At 38.4% G+C, this 21,121-nt stretch overlaps 1 protein-coding gene and 1 long non-coding RNA gene across 9 annotated transcripts in view; one reads left to right on the top strand and one right to left on the bottom strand.

The window, feature by feature from the left end:
- Positions 1-21,121, top strand: part of NEO1 (neogenin 1) — a 246,573-nt gene that overhangs the window by 192,780 nt on the left and 32,672 nt on the right. For all 8 annotated transcript variants that reach the window (XM_047736691.1, XM_047736694.1, XM_047736688.1 and 5 more), the window contains 5 exons: positions 8,157-8,206; positions 9,193-9,340; positions 13,752-13,862; positions 14,945-15,139; positions 18,086-18,181. In XM_047736691.1, the coding sequence (XP_047592647.1) occupies positions 8,157-8,206; positions 9,193-9,340; positions 13,752-13,862; positions 14,945-15,139; positions 18,086-18,181 (600 nt within the window). The remainder of the gene's footprint in view (positions 1-8,156; positions 8,207-9,192; positions 9,341-13,751; positions 13,863-14,944; positions 15,140-18,085; positions 18,182-21,121) is intronic.
- LOC125104209 (uncharacterized) lies at positions 3,263-3,564 on the bottom strand. Its single transcript, XR_007128617.1, has 2 exons — positions 3,406-3,564; positions 3,263-3,294 (listed from the first exon to the last, which is right to left on the bottom strand). It is a non-coding gene; the product is annotated as an uncharacterized LOC125104209 (long non-coding RNA).

The raw sequence follows: 21,121 nt of genomic DNA, 5'->3' as shown, positions 1-21,121 counted from the left end.
TCTTGTGATTGAGTTCTAGCTTCAGAGCATTGTGGTCTGAAAATATGCAAGGAATGATGCCAATCTTTTCATAACGGTTGAGACCTGATTTAGGACCAAGAATGTGATCTATTCTGGAGAATGTTCCATGTGCACTAGAGAAGAATGTGTATTCTGTTGCTTTGGGATGAAATGTTCTGAATATATCTGTGATGTCCATCTGGTCCAGTGTGTCCTTTAAGGCCTTTATTTCCTTGTTGATCTTTTGCTTGGATGATGTGTCCATTTCAGTGAGGGGAGTGTTAAAGTCCCCTACTATTGTTGTATTATTGTCGATGTGTTTCTTTGTTATTAATTGGTTTATATAGTTGGCTGCTCCCACGTTAGGGGCATAGATATTTAAAATTGTTAGATCTTCTTGTTGGACAGTTCCTTTGAGTATGATATAGTGTCCTTCCTCATCTCTTATTATAGTCTTTGGCCTAAAGTCTAATTGATCTAATATAAGGATTGCCACCCCTGCTTTCTTCTGATGTCCATTAGCATGGTAAATTCTTTTCCACCCCCTCACTTTAAATCTGGAGGTGTCTTCGGGTTTAAGACGAGTTTCTTATAGGCAACATATAGATGGGTTTTTTTTATCCATTCTGATACCCTGTGTCTTTTGATTGGGGCATTTAGCCTATTAACATTCAGGGTAAGTATTGAGAGATATGAATTTAGTGCCCTTGTATTGCATGTAAGGTGACTGTTATTGTATATTGTCTCTGTTTCTTTCTGATCTACTACTTTTAGGGTCTCTCTTTGCTTAGAGGACCCCTTTCAATATTTCCTGTAGAGCTGGTTTGGTATTTGCAAATTCTTTCAGTTTTTGTTTGTCCTGGAAGCTTTTAATCTCTCCTTCTATTTTCAATGATAGCCTAGCTGGATATAGTATTCTTGGCTGCATGTTTTTCTCGTTTAGTACTCTGAATATATCATGCCAGCTCTTTCTAGCCTGCCAGGTCTCTGTGGATAAGTCTGCTGCCAATCTAATATTTTTACCATTGTACGTTACAGACTTCTTTTCCCGGGCTGCTTTCAGGATCTTCTCTTTGTCACTAAGACTTGTAAATTTTACTATTAGGTGACGGGGTGTGGACCTATTCTTTTTGATTTTGAGGGGGGTTCTCTGAACCTCCTGGATTTTGATGCTTGTTCCCTTTGCCATATTGGGGAAATTCTCTCCAATAATTCTCTCCAATATACCTTCTGCTCCCCTCTCTGTTTCCTCTTCTTCTGGAATCCCAATTATTCTAATGTTGTTTCGTCTTATGGTGTCACTTATCTCTCGTGGTCCAGTAGCTGTTTGTCCCTCTTTTGCTCGGCTTCTTTATTCTCTGTCATTTGGTCTTCTATATCGCTAATTCTTTCTTCTGCCTCATTTATCCTAGCAGTGAGAGCCTCCATTTTTTATTGCACCTCATTAATAGCTTTTTTGATTTCAACTTGGTTAGATTTTAGTTCTTTTATTTCTCCAGAAAGGGCTTTTATATCTCTCGAGAGGGTTGCTTTAATATCTTCCATGCCTTTTTCAAGCCCGGCTAGAACCTTGAGAATCGTCATTCTGAACTCTATATCTGACATATTACCAATGTCTGTATTGATTAGGTCCCTAGCCTTTGGTACTGCTTCTTGTTCTATTTTTTGTTGTGAATTTTTCCGCCTTGTCATTTTGTCCAGATAAGAGTATATGAAGGAGCAAGTAAAATACTAAAAGGGTGGCAACAACCCCAGGAAAATATGCTTTAGCCAAATCAGAAGAGATCCCAAATCGTGAGGGGGGAGAAAGGGGATAAAAGGGGGTTCAGAAAGAAAAAAAAAAACTAGTAAAAAAAGAAAGCCGATAAAGAAAAAAGATAAAAAGGAAAAAAAATATATATATATATTAGATAAACTATTTAAAAAATGTTAAAAAAGAAAGCGGTAAAAGTTAAAAAAAATTTAGCAGAAGAAGAGAAAAAAAAATTGAAAAAGAAAAAAAATTAAATTAACTGCAAGGCTAAAGAATCATGGGGATAAAGCCATGAGTTCCGTGCTTTGCTTTCTTCTCCTCTGGAATTCCGCCGCTCTCCTTGGTATTGAAACTGCACTCCTTGGTAGGTGAACTTGGTCCTGGCTGCGTTTCTCGTTGATCTTCTGGGGGAGGGGCCTGTTGTAGTGATTCTCAAGCGTCTTTGCCCCAGGCGGAGTTGCACCGCCCTTACCCGGGGCCGGGCTGAGTAATCCGCTCGGGTTTGCTGGGTTTGCTTTCGGGAGCTTTTGTTCCCTGAGCGCTTTCTGCTTTCCGTAGAGTTCTTTCAGATGGTGGTTGATTTTCTGTTTCTAGAATTGCTGTTCTTCTTCTCTTCAATCTCCCGTTGGATTTGTAGGTGTTTGCAATCTTTAGATAAGCTATTTAGCTGATCTTCCGCTATCTGAAGTAGTCTCAGCTGCTACTTCTCCGCCATCTTGACTCCTCCCTCTATACCACATCTTCTTTATCCATTCACCTGTCAGTGGACTTGCTTCCACAGTTTGGCTATTGTGGACATTGCTGCTATAAATATTAGGGTATAGGTGGCCCTTTGGATCACTACATGTGTATCTTTTTTTTTTTTTTTGTCATAAAATAATGGATATTTTATTCCAGCTCTGGGGAATGAAAGAATGGGTAGTGGAAACACATCCGTCTACACACCATTCTAATTTAGCTGACATTAATTTGAAAAAGCTAAAGCAAATATGTGTATATATCTGTATAAGTATTTACATATACACATACATATTTCACCAGTGTTTATATATTTACTCTATTTTTTCATAAACACCCTTAAAAATCATTAAATGCATCCCAGTACTTCGGCTTCTTCAATCATTTAATATTGTTTGGATTAAATTCACAGTTTGTGTTTTAACCCCTTATGTGTGATTGGTCAAACTGTACATTATATTAGAAGATATGAGAGAAAAACTTTGTTTAAAAGTTATACCCCAGAAAAAAAAGTTATACTCTGTCAATTACCCTTTACATGATTTTTCCATCATTGTTTTCAACTTCATACATGTTGTAGTTCTCTTCGCAGAGCATTTCATCTTCTAGTGCCGCACGTATCTACATCTTCTGGATGGGACTGCCCGGATCCATGAGCTGGGGTCAGGCAGAAACTGTGTAGCCCCCAGAGGTCGATTCTGATTGTGACTTTGTTTCGGAGCTGAGTTCCGTGGGCAAGGGCACTGAGTATTTCAGCTGTCTGTTGTTTTGGCAGGTAGTTCTGTTGCAGCACAATTTCCTAACTTAGATTTTTCTTTAGGTTTAGGAAATGACTCTTTGTTGATTTTTGTCCACAGTGAATTAAGTGCTTCATAAATTTGCTGGCTTGTAGTATATGCCTTTTTCCCAGTTACCTTTGCAATTATTACTGACTGAACTGGGTAGCAAACAGTTGCTCCTAAAGAGGCCAGTCCCAGTGGATAAGCAATTTTCTTAGACCTAGAACCTTTTCTTGCTGAAACCACACCTGCCAATCCTGAAACTGTAATCTCTCCAAGTTTTGGGAGAAAATCTTGAGGTGGATCCTTCAGATAGATATATGCATCTTTTCCAAATTGAACTGTACCCATTATTCCATTTTTCACAAACACATAAACACTATTGCACCAGCCAATATAGTGACCAGTTGTAGTGCAGATGGATGCTAAGCCCATTTGTAAATGACCAGGCTGCTCTTTGACGTGTTTAAACTGCAGAGGTGGTGCAGTCCGTGTGGGGAGCTGCTCTGGCTGTACTAGCTGCTTTTTGTGTTTTTCTTCTGTAGCTGCAAGCGCAGTTACAGATGCACATATCAGACCTGCAGGTACGATCGTCAGCTTTCCCATCCTAACAGCCGCCATGTCTGTGACCTTCTCCACCTGAGTCCTCACATGGTGGGCAGAGAGCCCTACATTGGTATCTTTAAGACCAGCATAAAAAAAAAATTACCCGTAGTAGAACAGAAAATAACAGTGTTTACTGCAGTTAATAAATATATATACTGTTTCCTGAAAGTGGTAATATTTTTCAAGAATTCAGGCCTGTTTGTGTTATTTGTAGAATTATCCTCGGTTTGGATATGTCTAACAGGGAAATTCTTTAAAAAAAAATCTAAATAAACTGGCTTGGTTTCTTAAAAAATACTAGTCTCATGAAAGAAAACCAGTGGGGGGGGCAATAAAAAAGTAAAAGAACAATTCAGAGAAAAAAATGGGAGATTATCATTCTAGAATCTAGGTTAAAGAAAAATAAAGACACATGAAATAAAATAAAACATGTAGTATCTTTGACTGGCTTCTAGATCTGAGGGTAAAATTAGCTATCAAGGACAGTATTAATGTTAGGTAGATGTACTGTTAGGCAATTTTAAATATTAGGTATGTTATTAGTTATGTTACCTAATTTTTTAAAATTTTGACATTTAAAAAAATTGTAATTCCAGTATAGTTACCACAGTGTTATATTAGTTTCAGGTGTACACAATATAGTGATTCAGCACTTCCATACATTGCTCACTGCTCACCGTGATAAGTGTACTCTTATCCCCTTCTCCTGCTTCACCCATCTCCCGCCTGTCTCCCTTCTGGTAACCACCAGTTTGTTCTTCATATTTAAGACTCGGGGGGTTTTTTGTTTGTCTCTTTCTTTGTTCCTTTTTTTAAATTTAACATGAGTGAAATCATGTGGTATTTGTCTTTTTCTCTGATTTATTTCACTTATTAGCATTGTATGCTCTAGATCAGTCCATGTTGTTGCAATAGCAAGATTTCATTCTTTTTTTACGGCTGAGTAGTAGTCTATTGTGTATGTAGGAGGTGTGTGTACACATACCACATCTTTATCCATTAATCTATCTGTGGACACTTGGACTGCTTCCATGGTTTGGCTGTTATAAATAATGCTTCAGTAAACATAGGGGTGCATGTATCTATTTGAATTAATGTTTTTTTTATTCTTCGGGTGAATATCCATAGTAGAATTACTAGATCGTATGGTAATTCTATTTTTAATTTTTTGAGGAACCTCCATGCTGTTTTTCCCAGTGGCTACACCAGTTTGCATTCCCATCAAGTGTACACGGGTGTTGCTTTTCTCCACATCCTTGTCAACAGTTGTTTCTTCTGGTTTTCATTTTAGCCATTCTGACTGGTATGAGGTGGTACCTCATTATGGTTTTGATTTGTATTTCCCTCCTGATTAGTGATGTTGAGCATCTTTTCATGTGTTTCCTGGCCATCTCTGTGTCTTCTTTAGAGAAATGTCTGTTCATGTTTTCTGACATTTTTCATTGGGTTATTTGGGGTTTTGGTGTTGAGTTGTATAAATTCTTTATATATTTTGGATACTAACCCTTCAACAGATATGTCATTTGCAAATATCTTTTCCCATTCAGTAGGTTGCCTTTTAGTATTGTTGATTGTTTGCTTTGCTGTGCAGGAGTTTTTATTTTGATGTAGTCCCAGTAGTTTATTTTCACTTTTGTTTCCCTTGCCTCGGGAGACATATCTAGAAAAATGTTGCTATGGCCAATGTCAGAAATTACTGCCTATGCTCTCCTCTAAGATTTTTATGGCTCCAGGTCTCACATTTAGGTCTTTAATCCAGTTTGGTTTTATTTTTGTGCATGGTGTAAGAAAGTGCTCCGGTTTCATTCTTTTGCATGTAGCTGTCCAGTTCTCCCAAAACCATTTGGGGAGTTGAAAACGTTGGTTTTTTTCCCCATTGCATAGTCTTAACCTTCTTTGTTGAAGATTAATGGACCATATAATTATGGGTTTAGTTTTAGGCTCTCTATTCTGTTCTATTGATCTATGTGTCTGTTTCTGTGCCAGTACCATAGTGTCTTGATTACTATAGCTTTCTAGCATATTTTAAAATCTAGGATTGTGATACCTGCAGTTTTGTTCTTCTTTTTCAGGATTGCTTTGGCTCTTCGGGGTCAAATTTTAGGATGATTTGTTCTAGTTCTGTGAAAAATGATGTATTTTGTTAGGGATTGTAGTAAATCTTTAACTTGCTTAGGGTCGTATGGACATTTTAACAATATTTGTTCTTCCAATCCATGAGCATGGAATGTATTTCCAGTTGTTTGTGTCATCTTCAGTTTCTCTCATCAGTGTTATAGTTTGTAGAGTACAGGTGTTTCACCTCCTTGGCTAAGTTTATTCCTAGGTATTTTATTGTTTTTGCAACAACTGTAAATGAGATTGTTTTCTTAATTAATCTTCCTGCTAGTATATAGAAATGCAGCTGATTTCTAAATAATATTTTGTACTAAGATTAAATTTTCTGAATGTGATTGTTTTGTTATAGTTTTGTTGGAGAACATCCTTGTTCTTAGGAATATATACTATAGTATTAAAGAGTGAAGAATGATGATGACTGTAGCTATCTCTCAGATGATTCAGAAATAGTATGTAGACACATAAATATGTGTGTCTAAATAATGTGAAGGAAATAAAGCAGATGTGCCAGGACATGAACAATTCGTGAATCCAGAGAAAGAATTTGTAGAAGCCATTGTCTTATTCTTGCCGCTCTTTTCTATGTGCTTCACATTTTGCAGGATTAAGCGTTGGGAAAAATAAATACAAACTATAGTTTGGGTAGCCAGCTGCATAAGCCATTTGGCCAAGACTTTTGAGAAAAGTTGAGGGAAAAAAATGTTTAATGTAAGTTTTAAAATCTGTACCTGAACCAGTTCTAGCTGTACGAAGTGGGTTGGCATGCTGACTGCAGTGCCTGTCATGGGTTCTGAGTCCATCTTAGCATGGGGGTTACGGCAGTTCTGTAGAGTACAATAAATCTTGGTTCCTCCATTAGCTGAAACAAATAGCTCAGTCAGCTTCACTGCCTCCTTTATAGTTTTCTCATCTATAAAATGGGAATAATTATAGAAACTCCTTCATGGAATTGTTGTAAGGATTAAGTACCTGCCATTTAGGAGCATGCAGTGTATCTTAGCTATAATGATGATGATGATGATGAAGACGCCAGCAACAGCCTATGTTGGCTGCCTCTGCAGCTAAGTCAGGGGTTCTGAACTGGAACCATTCATAGACTTTTTTCAAAATACAGCTGCATAAGCCCTACTCCAGATCCTCTGTTCCTGAATCTCTGGGTTGAGGCCTGATGCTCTTTGATAGCACAAGTTACAACAATGAGCAAGACACAGTCTCTGTCCGCCAGAAGCAGATGGTGCAGTGGGCACTTAGTCAATATCTGTTCGCCAGATGTCCGAGAAAAGGAGAGAGAAGTTTCCATGGATGGACTAGGAAAAAAGAGTTAAAGTCAACATTTTGTGAGTGGAGGGGAAATTAATCAGGTTTACTTACATTCTTTTTGTTTGCTATAGTTACTACAAAGAGGGATGCTGGAAGGTGTGTGGATCATAAAATTTGAGATAGCCCTGGCTTGTGTTCTCATATGTGAGAAACTAAAGTAATGCAGCTATTTGTTTAACCAGTACTCCCAAACTTCTCATGCTGAAATGAGTGTTCCCTGCTATAAAAGTGGCCTTGGGAAGTCAAATCGTCCCTTTGCTGAAACTGTCATTGTAAATACCTCTTTATTCTAATGGGAGTTGCCTTCAAAAACCAGGTTAGGAACCCCACAAGAATGCAGTGCTCACTGATTTATGTACCTCATATTGTGGACTCATAACAGCATTACCCAGTATGTTGACTTGCCGTTTTCATTAGAGCTGTTTTTAGAAAATTTGTAGCTCTTCCCCAAGATAAAGATATGCCATCAACAAGAATATTCAAAAGAATATGTTGAAGGTTCAGAATGTATTTGGGTTCTAGAAAAGCCTAGAGTTACTGTCATATCTTTGAAATAAGTATCTGACTTCCGAAAGTTTCTGACTTTGAAATAAGTACCTGACCTGGATATGGGTGCCTTTATAAGAATGTCTCTCTTTTCTTAAGTGAATCAAATGTGGCCACACCTTATCCACAAACTGTAATCAACATTAGAGGCATTGGCAGCTAGCTTTCGACCTTCGGGTTGCATAATTAGTGTTTGAGATGCACATTTGTGTAAAGTCTAGCCAGGAATATCACATGTTGGGGTGATACGTGGGTGACTGAAAAAAAATTTTTTTCTTTTTTTTTTTCCTGTCCAGTTCCCAGTGCTGCTCCTCAGAATCTGTCCTTAGAAGTAAGAAATTCAAAGGTAAAATTTGCATTGCTATTCATTTTTACTGGCATACTGTTAAGTCTCAGAAAGGCTTATGGAGGGGGAAGTTTGACATCAGCAGAATCATGATCAAGCAGAGAAATAAGGTGTCATAGATATTACCCCTGCCGGTAAAGCTGGACTTAGAAACCGACTCTCTGTTTTCTATTTAACTTTACTGCCTTTCTCTGATGCCAAGATTACTTTAGTCTTTCTGCAGATACATTGTTGTTTTGCAGATTCTGACATTATAGATCTTAGCAGTTCAGAACACTGGTGATAAGATGGGAAGAAGTAAGTTGTTTATGATACCATAGCCCCTTAGCACTGTGAGATGAGCCCACTGTGAAGTGAAGTAGACATCCGTCGGAATGGTGCATAGGCTCAGACTCCCTCCTAGCCAAGTCCATTGTACACTGAGGACCAGGCTCAGACTCCCTTCTAGCCAAGTCCCTTGTACACTGAAGACCACGTGTACCTCTCAAAGGCCCAGAGCCACTTCTGGACTACATTGACAACTGAGACACTCGGTCCTTTCAAAAAGTACCATGGGAATCCTTGTCCTTTAATTAAAAACCAGCTATTAATTAATAATTCCTTTCTTGAAGAGTTTTAGGCAGAAATTATCTAATTTAAGCCATTTCACAATAGAGATGGAAGAAAACCTTACACCTAATCATAGTTTACTTCTAATCTATGTGCCTCTGACCTCATACTCTCCTTCTGAAAGCTTTTCTGAGTCTTTTGCCTATTGTCTAAATACCCAGGATAATAAGGGCCCAGAGCATACTGCCTGCAAATGTAATCTTCCCATTTGATCATTGAGGATTTTAAAATTAAAAAGAATTTTGAGGGATCCCTAATTAAAACTCTGTCTGAGTACCCTGCTACCTTTATGTCAGTGAATTCAGGATAATGATATATAAAACAGGACCAAGCTTTTGATACATTCAGTCTTTTCCCTGTGATCTTGTCTTTCCCAGAGTATTGTGATTCACTGGCAACCCCCTCCTCCAGCCACACAGAATGGCCAGATTACTGGCTACAAGATTCGCTACCGGAAGGCCTCCCGAAAGAGTGATGTCACCGAGACCTTGGTACCTGGGACACAGTCATCTCAACTGATTGAAGGTAAGCTGCCTTGCGTATGGCTGAAGATAGGAGATGGCATCTTTCTTAGGCACTGAGTTATGCTAGTCTAATGACTACTCTGAGCAGCTGATTTGAAAAGTGAGAACAGTTCAAAATAATTTGTAATGGTTTAGTCTACTTCTGACTTGATAAAAATTAACGGAACACAATCTTATAGGTTCTGTCATCTCTATTGAGATTGTGTTTGAGTTTTATTTCTTGTGGTTTTCTGTATTTCCCATATTTTCTTTTATATATATATATATATATATATATATATATATATATACATACATACACACACACATATATGCAATGTATGTATATATGTGTGTGTGTGTGTGTGTATACACACACACACATATACACACAGATGTTCCTCAACTTACACTGGGGTTATGTCCCAATAAACCCATCAAAATTTGAAAATATCCTAACCCAAAAATACATTTAACACACCTAACCTACCAAAATCATAGCTTAGTCTAGCATACCTTAAACATACTCAAAATACTTACATCAGCCTGCAGTTGGGCAAAACCATCTAACACAAAGCCCATTTTATAACAACTTATTGGATATCTCATGTTTATTTTATTGAATACTGTACTGAGAATGAAACACAGTGTTTTAAGTGTATAAGGAGTTTACCCTTGTGATCTCAAGGCTGACTGGGAGCTGTCACTGCCCCTGCCAGGCATCACAAGAGAGGATTATGCCTCCTATTGCTAGCCTGGGTAGGAGAAAGTCACAACTCAGAATATGAAGTACAGTTTCTCCTACATGCATATTGCTTTTGTACCATTGTAAAGTCAAGAAATAGTAAGTTGAACCACCCGAAGTCTGTACTGGTTTTTTGCCATCTCAAAACAAGGTAAAACAAAAGCCAAAAATCTCCTCAATGTAGCTGGTAGCAGAGGTCTACAAAATGATTTTTATAACACTGATACCACTCTTGTATGTGTATGTGGCCTGAAACATTTGTGAATAGCAATCCAGTAATCTTTCTTACACTTGCTACTACTTGCTACATGATAAAGGTTTAGAGAATTCTGTCCGGGATAGCTACTTCTATGTCATTTTCCCTTTGTGTGCAGCAGAGCAAGTGGCGTACTTGGTAACAATGGGCCCTACTGCATCTCCATCACAGGCTTCCTCTATAGATGACAGAAGAGCTGCGTCTTCTTCCCTCAGTAGGGGGAGTAGACTTGGCTCTGCAAGGCCAGTTGGCTTTGCAGGAGGAGCATGGGAAGAAAGAAGAAATGCTTTTTGCTCTTTGGATATTGGGACTGTGCTTGTAAAGAATAAAGATAAATGCCCCTAAGAAATTATTTTGGGGGTTTCTAAACCATAAGTGACTCTTAATCTCACAAAACAAACTGAGGGTTGCTGGGGGGGAGGGGGGTTGGGAGGAGGGGGGTGGGGTTATGGACATTGGGGAGGGTATGTGTTATGGTGAGTGCTGTAAAGTGTGTAAACCTGGCGATTCACAGACCTGTACCCCGGGGGATAAAAATATATGTCTATATAAAAATAATTAAAAAAAAAGAAATTATTTTGGGGGTTTCTAACAGAACTAGTAGAAGAAAACTGCAAGAATTAGAGATATTGACATCATTATCTAAGCCCTGAGAATGAATTTCATCACCCTTGGGGAGCTCTCAGCTTCCCTTACGTTGCCCCCTTCTTGGTAGAGAAGCTTGACATCAACCACTTTCTTATGCTTCCAGCGGCCAAGTTCTTGAGAGGACCATCACTAGGGTCAAAAGTGTAATGGGATGAGTTTCTAAGACTTGAGTGAGTCTCTTGACAGTGAAAACATGTACTCCAGTAATCCCACAAGCTTTTCTCCTTACTCCTCACCTCGAAGATGGGATTGGCTTCTTTCAAAATAGGTGAATGTTTGTCTCCAGGGGTAGCTTTCAGTCCTTGAGTTTCTTCACATGATCCCCACAGCTCTAAGCTGTGACAAGCAGGCATGGTTGCGGTGGTGCTGCTGAGATATCTCACTAAAGGAGTGTTACAGTACAGTCAGGTGTTCTTAAAAATCAGCTACCATGAGAGACTCAACTCCAGGGAACAAACTGAGGGTTACAGAAGGGAGGGACATAGGGGGAGGGGGTAGCCAGGTGATGGGTATCAAGGGGGGGCACATGTCGTGATGAGCACTGGGTGCTATACACAACTAATGAATCATTGAACACTACATCCAAAACTAATGAAGTGTACTGTATGTTGGCTAATTGAAAATTTTAAAAAGCAGTTGCTGATTTGACTCCAAATATGGATAACATTTCCGATCCGCAAGACTTTTATTTTGAATATTTAGTAGTAGATATTTACTGTATACCAGGCACTGTCTTTGTTGCTAATAATGTGAAAACAATATAGTTCTGGGCCATAAGGAGGCTGTTTCATATACATGTTATAGATATGTTACATAATGTTTCATATATGTGTTACATATACTATTTCATATACATCTTATAACAGTTATAAAGTCTGTTTTGAGCTGATAACTTCACTGTAATTGCATAGAAATATTTTACACGTTACTTGCCCCCCACAGAGGACTGTTCATTTTCTCAATGAAATGTTTGATGTGTAAGCAAAATAATCACCTTTAATGTAAAAATAGCTTTTTCTTTATGGAGAAAATCATTGCATTTTAAAATCATATTTAGATTCATTTGCTTAACAGACTATTGAACTCGTATTAGCTTGTGCTTGCACGAGGTATACAATGGTGAACAAAAATGGACATCTTTGCTCTCTTGAAGCATTAACCTGAAGCTTGATCAGTATCAGAGAGGAATGTGGATTACGAGGATCCTTTCCTGAACCACAAACTACATGACTCTATGCTAGCCATAAGTAATTGTTTCTTCATTTTGCACCACTTACAGCACTTAACACATTCTGCCGTATCTTTATAATATGAATTGTGGGCCTTCGTTTGAGTCTGAACTCTGTAGGTTACCTGGGGGGAAAGGAACTCTTAGCCTCTCTACACATGCATCTCTTGCTCACATGTGTGTGCACGCACGCTCACTCTCTCTCACTTGCTCTCTTACACTGTAACTCCCCAGAGGGGAGGGAATGATAATTTGGTTGAATTCTTTTAGGACCTCAGTGGAACCGTGTTTGCCAGCGGCCTCTATTATTTGTCTGTTAACAGTGACAAACACATGCATAACCCTCTCTGACACTTTCTGGTCAGTGTATGCAGGAAGGTGACAGGTAAACTGACTTGGGTCCGGCCATTTTGCTTCTCCTTCTGCCTCACTTGTGGCTTTCTCATGGGCAGACAGCTTCGGGATGGGCCTGCTAAGAGCAGAACCATCCATCTCTTCTCTCACCACGTGGCAGGATTCAGTAACTGAGCCGTCCTGCATCCTGGCCACGTTCTCTCTGCCCCTGTGGTTCTCTCTTTAGAGCTTCTGTGCATTGCTCCTGGCCAAAGATCCCAATATTTCAGTATGGACAGGTAGGATCATTTCTCATAACCTCGTAAGATGTAACGCGATGTCTAGTGTTTAAATGCTCTAAGATGTATAATGTGAACTGTACACTGAAAAATAGTTAAGATGGTAGATTTTGTTATGTGTTTTAACATAAAAAAAGAAAAACTGGATGCATGAACATCTGAATCGCTGACTGTATCATTGGCTGTTGCCCTACTTTGTAGGTAGACTTTTATATGTGGATTTTGTTGCCTTCAATACACTGGTAAATTTATTACTGATAATACTATGAAAAACTGCATAGAAGAAAGGTTTTATTCCTCCTTTACTTATTATATATAGTTATGGGCAGGTAGGCTGTTTTGAAATAGATTTGTAGACCATATTTGGTGTTTAAAATTGTTCTATTCTTGTTACGGGGTGGCTCAGAGAACAGAGGTAAGGTAACCCAGCAGGATGTACAGCTTTTAATTCTTTTCTGGTCTTGGGTGTCTTCTGAGACCAACTGACTTTGTTCCTTTGTTATGACTCTTTCATTATCCTCGACCTCTTTTTGACATTAGCTTCCGTAGTAACAAAATGAAGAGATTACATTAAATGATCTCTGAGGGGACTTCAAGCTCTTAAAAAAAAAGGCGGGGGGTTGGGGGGTGGCTGGCGAGGATCTGTAATCTCCTGGGAACTCTGCTCATTGGTTTTCCTGTTGATGTGGGCTTTAGCCTCTACTGGGGACCTGAGAGCTCCTCTGTGCTGTGCTGATGGGTTGTTTGTGCTCTATGAACTAACTGAAATTTTATCAAGATAGTAGCTGTGTGCTGACTTGGCGGATGAGATACTTAATGAGGTGTTAATCTTTTGTTTTCCGAACTCTTATTTCAGCTTGTCTTTTTTTTTTTTCTCTTTTTTGTTTTTTCTTTGTTTGTTTGTTTTTGTCATTTGGGTCTCAGGTCTTGATCGGGGGACTGAGTATAATTTCCGAGTGGCTGCTTTAACAGTCAACGGTACCGGCCCAGCTACTGACTGGCTGTCTGCTGAAACTTTTGAAAGTGACTTAGATGGTAAGAAAAACAATCCACAAGACTGGGAGAAGCTAGGTACTAACTGTAGTCAGATTAGTTAAACTGGAAGACCACAGATGTGGGGGTGTGTCTGGCTTAAATCTGTGAGCTTTAACTTCAGTGCGTTAACACTGCTGTCATCACTGTAAGGCAGGAGGTCTCCGGGAGTGCTTCCCCACCACCCAGCCCAGTGGCTTGTGAGACCTGTCCCTTTCCCTTTCAGCAGAACCAGAACAAATAAAAATGTATCGGTATTTGTCTAGTTTTTTTAGCAAGGCCCTTGAACAGATGAACAATCTGAAGTTTAACACTGAGCCACATCATCCCTCCTTTTTCAGCTGCAGTTTGCCTTTTGCCTTAGTCCTGGACACTTTGCCCTTTTTCTGCCTTCTTACTCAGTGGGTACTTTTATATAGGCTTGTATATGCCTTTATGAGACACAGGTGCTGCCCTTGGGAGACCAAACACCTGGGTCCTTATTCTCACTTTTGTTTTACTAATTTATAAATTAAGACAGCAAGTTATGTCTTGAAGTAACAGAATTGAAAGATACTATAAATTGCTACCTTTTTTAAGCCTCTTGGTCTCCCACTATTTAAATCAGTATGTGGTTCTTAAGTTTCCTATTTTCTGACTTATATTACTTTGGGGAGTGAATAATTGATACAGTTGCTGCAATGTGATACTCGATCATCCGTTGACAATAGGCTTCTAATTAGTTGGTGTTAGGCCTTTCTCATTCCACTGAGGTGAGTCTGGGACTCAGATGTGGGACCACGCAGAACAAATAACTACTGAAAGGCCGTTTATTTGTTTCTCTCCATTGGGCAGAGGTTCTTCAATCTCTCTGTCTTCCCTTCCAAATTAATACTGCATTGTTTTGTATTTCATTTGTTTAGGTTTTGCTTTCTTCTTAGAATGTAGTAAAACCATGAGCCATACTTACTATACATACAGATTCTCTGTGACTTCTTGGGCATAATGAAAAAATCTTAGCCCCAGATAATATGGCAGGAGGCTAAACACCATGGCCCAAGGATGGTAAATATTCTAAAGTCTTGCTTTTCTACTCTCCGTCCCAGAAACTCGTGTTCCTGAAGTGCCTAGTTCTCTTCACGTCCGGCCGCTGGTCACTAGTATTGTAGTAAGCTGGACTCCTCCAGAGAATCAGAACATTGTGGTCAGAGGTTACGCCATCGGCTATGGCATTGGCAGCCCTCATGCCCAGACCATCAAAGTGGACTATAAACAGCGCTACTACACCATCGAAAATCTGGGTACGTATGCTGAGTAGAAGAAGGAATTGCATGGGGGATTTCTTTCTTTTGACTTTTTATTGTATGATAATTTTATTTTTACAGAAAACTTTAAAAAATAGTACAAACAGGGGTGCCTGCATGGCTCAGTCGGTTAAGTATCTGACTTTTGATTTTGGCTCAGGTCATGCTTTCAGGTCCGGCTCTGCACTGGGCATGGAGCTTGCTTAAGATTCTTTCTCTGCTTCTCTCTCTGCCCCTTCCCCACCCTGCTTACACTCTCTCCCTCTCAAAAAAAAAAAAAAAAAAGTACAAAGAATTTCTATATATTCTTCACTAAAAGTCCTCATGAGTTAACATTTCACCACATGTGCTTTCTCATTCTGTCTTCCTGTACATACATATTTTTTTCTCTGAACCATTTGAGAGTAAGTTACAGATGTGATGCCCCTCCACCCTCTGATACTTTAATGTGCATTTCCTAAAAAATGAGGGCGTTTTGTAATATAACTACAGTACGGTTACAGAGTCATCAAATTAACATTCAGACAGTATCTGTAGACTTTATTTATATTTTAATAGTTGCTTCATTAACATCCTTTATAACAAAAACATTGTTTTCTGGTCCAGGACCACTTGTTGTATTTAGTTATCATGTCTCATTAGTTTTCTCTGATACAGAACATTTTCCTTGTTTTTTTTTTCTTGAATTTTATGACTGTGACATTTTTGGCAAGAACAGACCGTTTATATTTTATAGAATGTCTCTCAGTTCAGACATGTCTAGTATTTCCTCACTACTCTCAGCTTATGCCTTTTTGGAAGGAATAGCAGATATACATTGTGTTATTGCCAGTGCATCTTATCAGGAGGCACATGAAAGTCTGATGCTAGCGATGTTAACTTTAATCGCTTGGTTCAGAGGGAATCTGCCACACTCCCTAAAGTTATTGTTTTCTCCTTCAAAATTAATAAATACCTTGTGAGGGGGGATACTTTGAGTCTTTGTAAACATCTCATTTCTCATCAAACTTTCATTCACTAGTTTTAGCGTCTTTAGTAATAGTTATTACTGTGGTGTTTCCCCAGTGAGTTTCTAATTCTCTAATTTCTTTTACATTTACCAGCATTTTTTTGATAAAGAAGAGCTTTCCTTCTCTTCCTTACTGAAAGAATGGTGAATGGGAGTCTCTTTATGACTGATTCCTCTATTTGACATCTTCCATCTTTCTTTGAGCACTTTCTTCCTTTTGATGCAGCAAGATATAGTGGGCTCATCTGATATTTTCCTACCCTTAGCCCTTGAATCAGTCATTTCTCCAAGGAATGCTGGTTTCTCTTATGGAAAATGGCATTCAGAAACCCATATCTGAGCACTATACGCACTCCTTGTAACCGGGGTAGAAAATCCTGAGGCATCTACAAAAAAGGCTATTAAGACTTAAAAGTGTGTTCAGCAAAGTCACAGAATACAAAGTTGATATACAAAAATGGTTATAGTCCCATGTACTAACAATAAGCAGTTGGAAGTCAAAATTAAAATAATAGTACTACTTATATAGCATCAAAAAATATGAAATACTTAGGGATAAACTTTAAAAATATGTACAAGGTCTGTACACTGGAAATTAGAAAATTATTGCTGAGGGTAATAAATTAATGACTTAAATAAGTAGAGGTACCACGTTTATGGATCGGATAATATTATTAAAATGACATTTCCCCCAGTGTAATTCCAAGTAAAATCCTGGCAGGCTTTTTTATGGAAGTTGATAAACTTAATTTTAAAAATCAAAGGAAGTAGAATAGCCAAACAGTTTTGAAAAAGAGGACTCAGGTAGTGTGGTCTTTCAACATTTCTTCAGATATCTTCTAAAGAGCCACATTATCTGATTTCAGGACTTACATAAAGCTGTAGTAATCGAGACACTGAGGAGGTGGTATTGGTGCAAAGGTAGGTATTATAGATCAATAGAATAGAATGGAGTCCAGAAAAAGACCCATATATATATATATATATATATATATATATATATATATATATGATCAATTGATTTTTGACAAACACACTAAGATAATTTAGTGGGGAGAGAGTAGTCTTTTCAACAAACAGTGTGGGAAGAACTGGATATCTGTATGAGAAAGAAAGGGAACTTTCCCTGACCTTTATTTCACATTATACATAAAAACAGACCTAAAGGCAAGAGCTAAAACCATAAAGCCTCTAGAAAAAGACAGGAAAAAACCTTCATGGCTTTGAGGTAGACAGGGTTCTCTCAGGATGCATAAAGCATAAGTTATAAAACTAAAAAATCTGTATCACTTCATTGAAATTTAAAACTTCCAACTTTTGGAAAGACACCAATAAAGTGAAAAGATGAGCCACAGACTAGGACAAAATACTCATCATTCAAATATCTGACAAAGAATTTTGAGTCCAGAAAATACAAAACTCTTCCACCTTAATAGGAAGATGGTAATCCAGTAAAAGAGTAGGCAGAAGATTGGGATGGGCAGTATACCAGAGAAGATATACAAGTGGACCATCAGCACATGAAAAGATTCTCTACATCATTAATCATCAGAGAAATGCCAGTAAAACCACAGTGAATCACCAAGTTCCACCCGTGGGCTTACACCACATGAAAATCCTATTTACTTCTTCTTGTCCAAGCCCTCCACTGTACGGTAACATCACTAAACCACTGGTTAGTTGAGGCCAAGAGAGGATTTGGGCACAGCCAGCCTCACTCCTGGGACCAACTCCGAGACATTGATCTCAGAAGTTTCTCTGTGCCGTGTCTGCTGACATCGCTGCATTTCCCCACAGCCTGGAGGAATCCCACATACACATTTTAAAATCCTCCTTGACTTCCTCCGCACTCAAGTTCATGCACTGTCACCCTTGAATTTTACAAGTTCTGGAGAATTTTTTCCTAAGTGTTTTCACTTGTTTCCTTCCTTCAGATCCCAGCTCTCACTACGTGATAACCCTGAAAGCCTTTAACAATGTGGGTGAGGGCATCCCCCTGTACGAGAGTGCTGTGACCAGACCTCACACAGGTAAGCCATCCTGTCCATCTCTGGTCCTCAGCACTTTTTACAGAAGCTCATGTGGAATGTTGGCCTGAGGTCTGTCCCACAGGTATCAGTGGAAGGAAAAGCATATGCCAGCATAAGCTGCAGGCTTCATATAGGAAAACAGGCTTTCAAAACAGAAATTTCCATTAATTTCTGTTTTGCTTTTTAGAAAATATTAACAATCCAGTCATTCATATAAATAATTCCATGTAGATATGTAGCACATGTTTTTAATATGTTGGGATCTAGACCTATAGTTGTGAGAGAATTATTAGTGATTTGGGAGGCACCTGGGTAGCTTAGTCGGTTAAGCATCTGATTCATGATTTTGTCTCAGGTCATGATCTTAAGGTTGTGAGAGCGAGCCCTGCATTGGGCTCCATGCTGGGCATGGAGCCTACTTAAGATTTTCTCTATTACTCTCCCTCCGGCCCTCCCCATCCCTAAAAAAGTGATTTTTGTCTTTTGGTCATGTGAGTTATAACTAAAATGAGTGGGGAAAAAAAACAAAACAGGTCTCCGTATCTCTAGCGGAATTATATAGGTTACTGATGGTCTCAATAAATGTGTATGATCAGTGAATCCAGCATTTTCTTCACTAGTCACCTGAGGTGATTGGGAGTTTTATTTATATAGAGAGTTTACAAAGTCAGCAATGGAATACTGTGCAGCTGTCAAAAAATGAAATCTTGCCATTTGCAATGACATGGATGGAATTAGAGGGTATTATGCTAAGTGAAATAAGTCAGTTAGAGAAAGACAATTATCATACTATTTCACTGATACTAGGAATTTGAGAAACAAGACAATGGATCATGGGGGAAAGGGAGGGAAAATGAAACAAGATGAAACCAGAGAGGGAGTAGAACCATAAGAGACTCTTAATCTCAGGAAACAAGCCGAGGGTTGCTGGAGGGGAGGGTGTGGGAGGGATAGGGTGGCTGGGTGAGGGACATTGGGGAGGGTATGTGCTATAGTGAGTGCTGTGAATTGTGTAAGACTGATGATACAGACCTGTACCCCTGAAACAAATAATACATTATATGTTAATTTTTTAAAAAGTATAAAGTCAGTTGTACTATCCATTTGATCAGCTGTACATTTATTATTATTATTATTATGAGACCAAAATATTATTTTTAGTAATAAAGGAATATTCATATGATGTAAAATTTCTGTAGATAAAACATCGAATATAGAACTGAGTGATAAGGTTTATTGAAATAAATATGTTAGACTTGTAAATTTTTCTAAAGGGTCCCCCAAACCCAAGAAATTATTTTCAGAAATGCTTTTTCCATCTGTTTTCCAGAGCTGTGTATCTCTATTGCTTACTGTATTTTTTGGATACTTTGTATAATGATGCAAATTTCACATTATTCTTTTTAAAAAGATAATCTCTGCCCCCTTTTTTTTCTTTAATGCTTTTACTTAACAAGACCAGCATCATCACTCATGTTTGGTAGTTCTGTCTTCTCTTCTCCTGTGTGCTTACAATTTACAAGTTCTTTTGCAAAGAGCTTTGATATTCCAGAAAGGGGGGGAAAAAAAGTAAGGTGAAAAAGAGAGTATTTAAATAAGTGTTTTGCTACTTTCTTAAATTACCTATAATAGAAAAAAATTTTTTGAAATTATTTTCTTATGTGACTTAAAATATAGAAATATACTAGGCTAGAAATATACAAGGAACTGTTCCTAAGTCATGTCACCTTGTTATCTTTTTCAGGAGTTATTACCAATAAAAAAAGATTCTCAAAGAAGTCTAATGACTTTTGCACCCAAAGGTGCATTTTCTATAACTAATTGGTTTGTTTCTTGATCTTTGAACAAAGCCCTTGACTATAATGTAGGCTGTTCCTCAGTTACTTTTAGTGCTCATTGTGTAGGAAATACACAAATGGAGACTATTATGTTATTTTGGCACTTACTCATAAACAAGGTCCATGCCATTTCAGGTTTTGAGTTACAGGAAGGGCTACTCTGCATAACCATGTGGGAAACCCATTTTTAAACCTTAACTTCAAATAAATCAGTATATGTGTACTTAGAAAACCTAACCAAGAGCTGGTAAAGCCCAGCAGATCCTGCTGTGCTGCCCTGGGCTCATGGTCCTTGTGTGCACATTCTAGCTTCTGCTTTGACAGTGAGCTTAGAGAAGGTGTCACCTGCATATGGCACAGGACATACATGAGTGTAGACTTCCTTTCTATCAAATAAGTACTCTGATATTTAGCATTCATAAAGGCTGTCACTTGGACCCATCTTATGTCATTTCCTATAACTGATTGGGATTCATTAGGTGGGTTATTCTCTGATTCTACTGGAGAAAGCATAACAGATATTCCTTCATGGCGTCAGCCTACCTTTCCCTCAGGAAGTGCAATGCCCTTGAGTTCCTTTTGCTTTATTTGGATGTGAGCCATTTTGTTGTACTGCTTTTAGACCCAGGACATCAGCAAATCTGAGCTGGACCCTGTGTGGGTATCAGATAACCCTAAAACCAAGGCCAGGCTAAGTTGCCATTGGCTGACATTCAGGACTCAGGCTTGAGAGTAGAACCCTTACATGTCCATTGACCTGCATTGGTAAGCCATGTCCCCAGAATTCAGTCACATTCACTGAAATATCAAAATAGATCATGAGCTTTGTGTTGCTTGTTCTGAAATTACACCCTTGATTTTTAAAATAGTTTATATCTTCTCACCATCCTTTTTGGAAAAGAGAGAGAATTTTCAAATAGTGTAAGGAAAATTCAAGTATGAATATGTTAATAAAATCACTGGATTATCGAATGTTAATATACCTACAGAATACAGTAGAGAATATCGTTAATTATTTCCCTAGACATTTTCTTGAAAATTTTTCCTGAAAGAACACAGGTGGGAACACTCTTTTTATTGAATGGTGGTTATCTATTAACTC

Source organism: Lutra lutra, chromosome 7 (assembly GCF_902655055.1).
Source record: "Lutra lutra chromosome 7, mLutLut1.2, whole genome shotgun sequence".
Taxonomy (NCBI): domain Eukaryota; kingdom Metazoa; phylum Chordata; class Mammalia; order Carnivora; family Mustelidae; genus Lutra; species Lutra lutra.
This window is presented reverse-complemented; position numbering and strand designations above follow the sequence as displayed.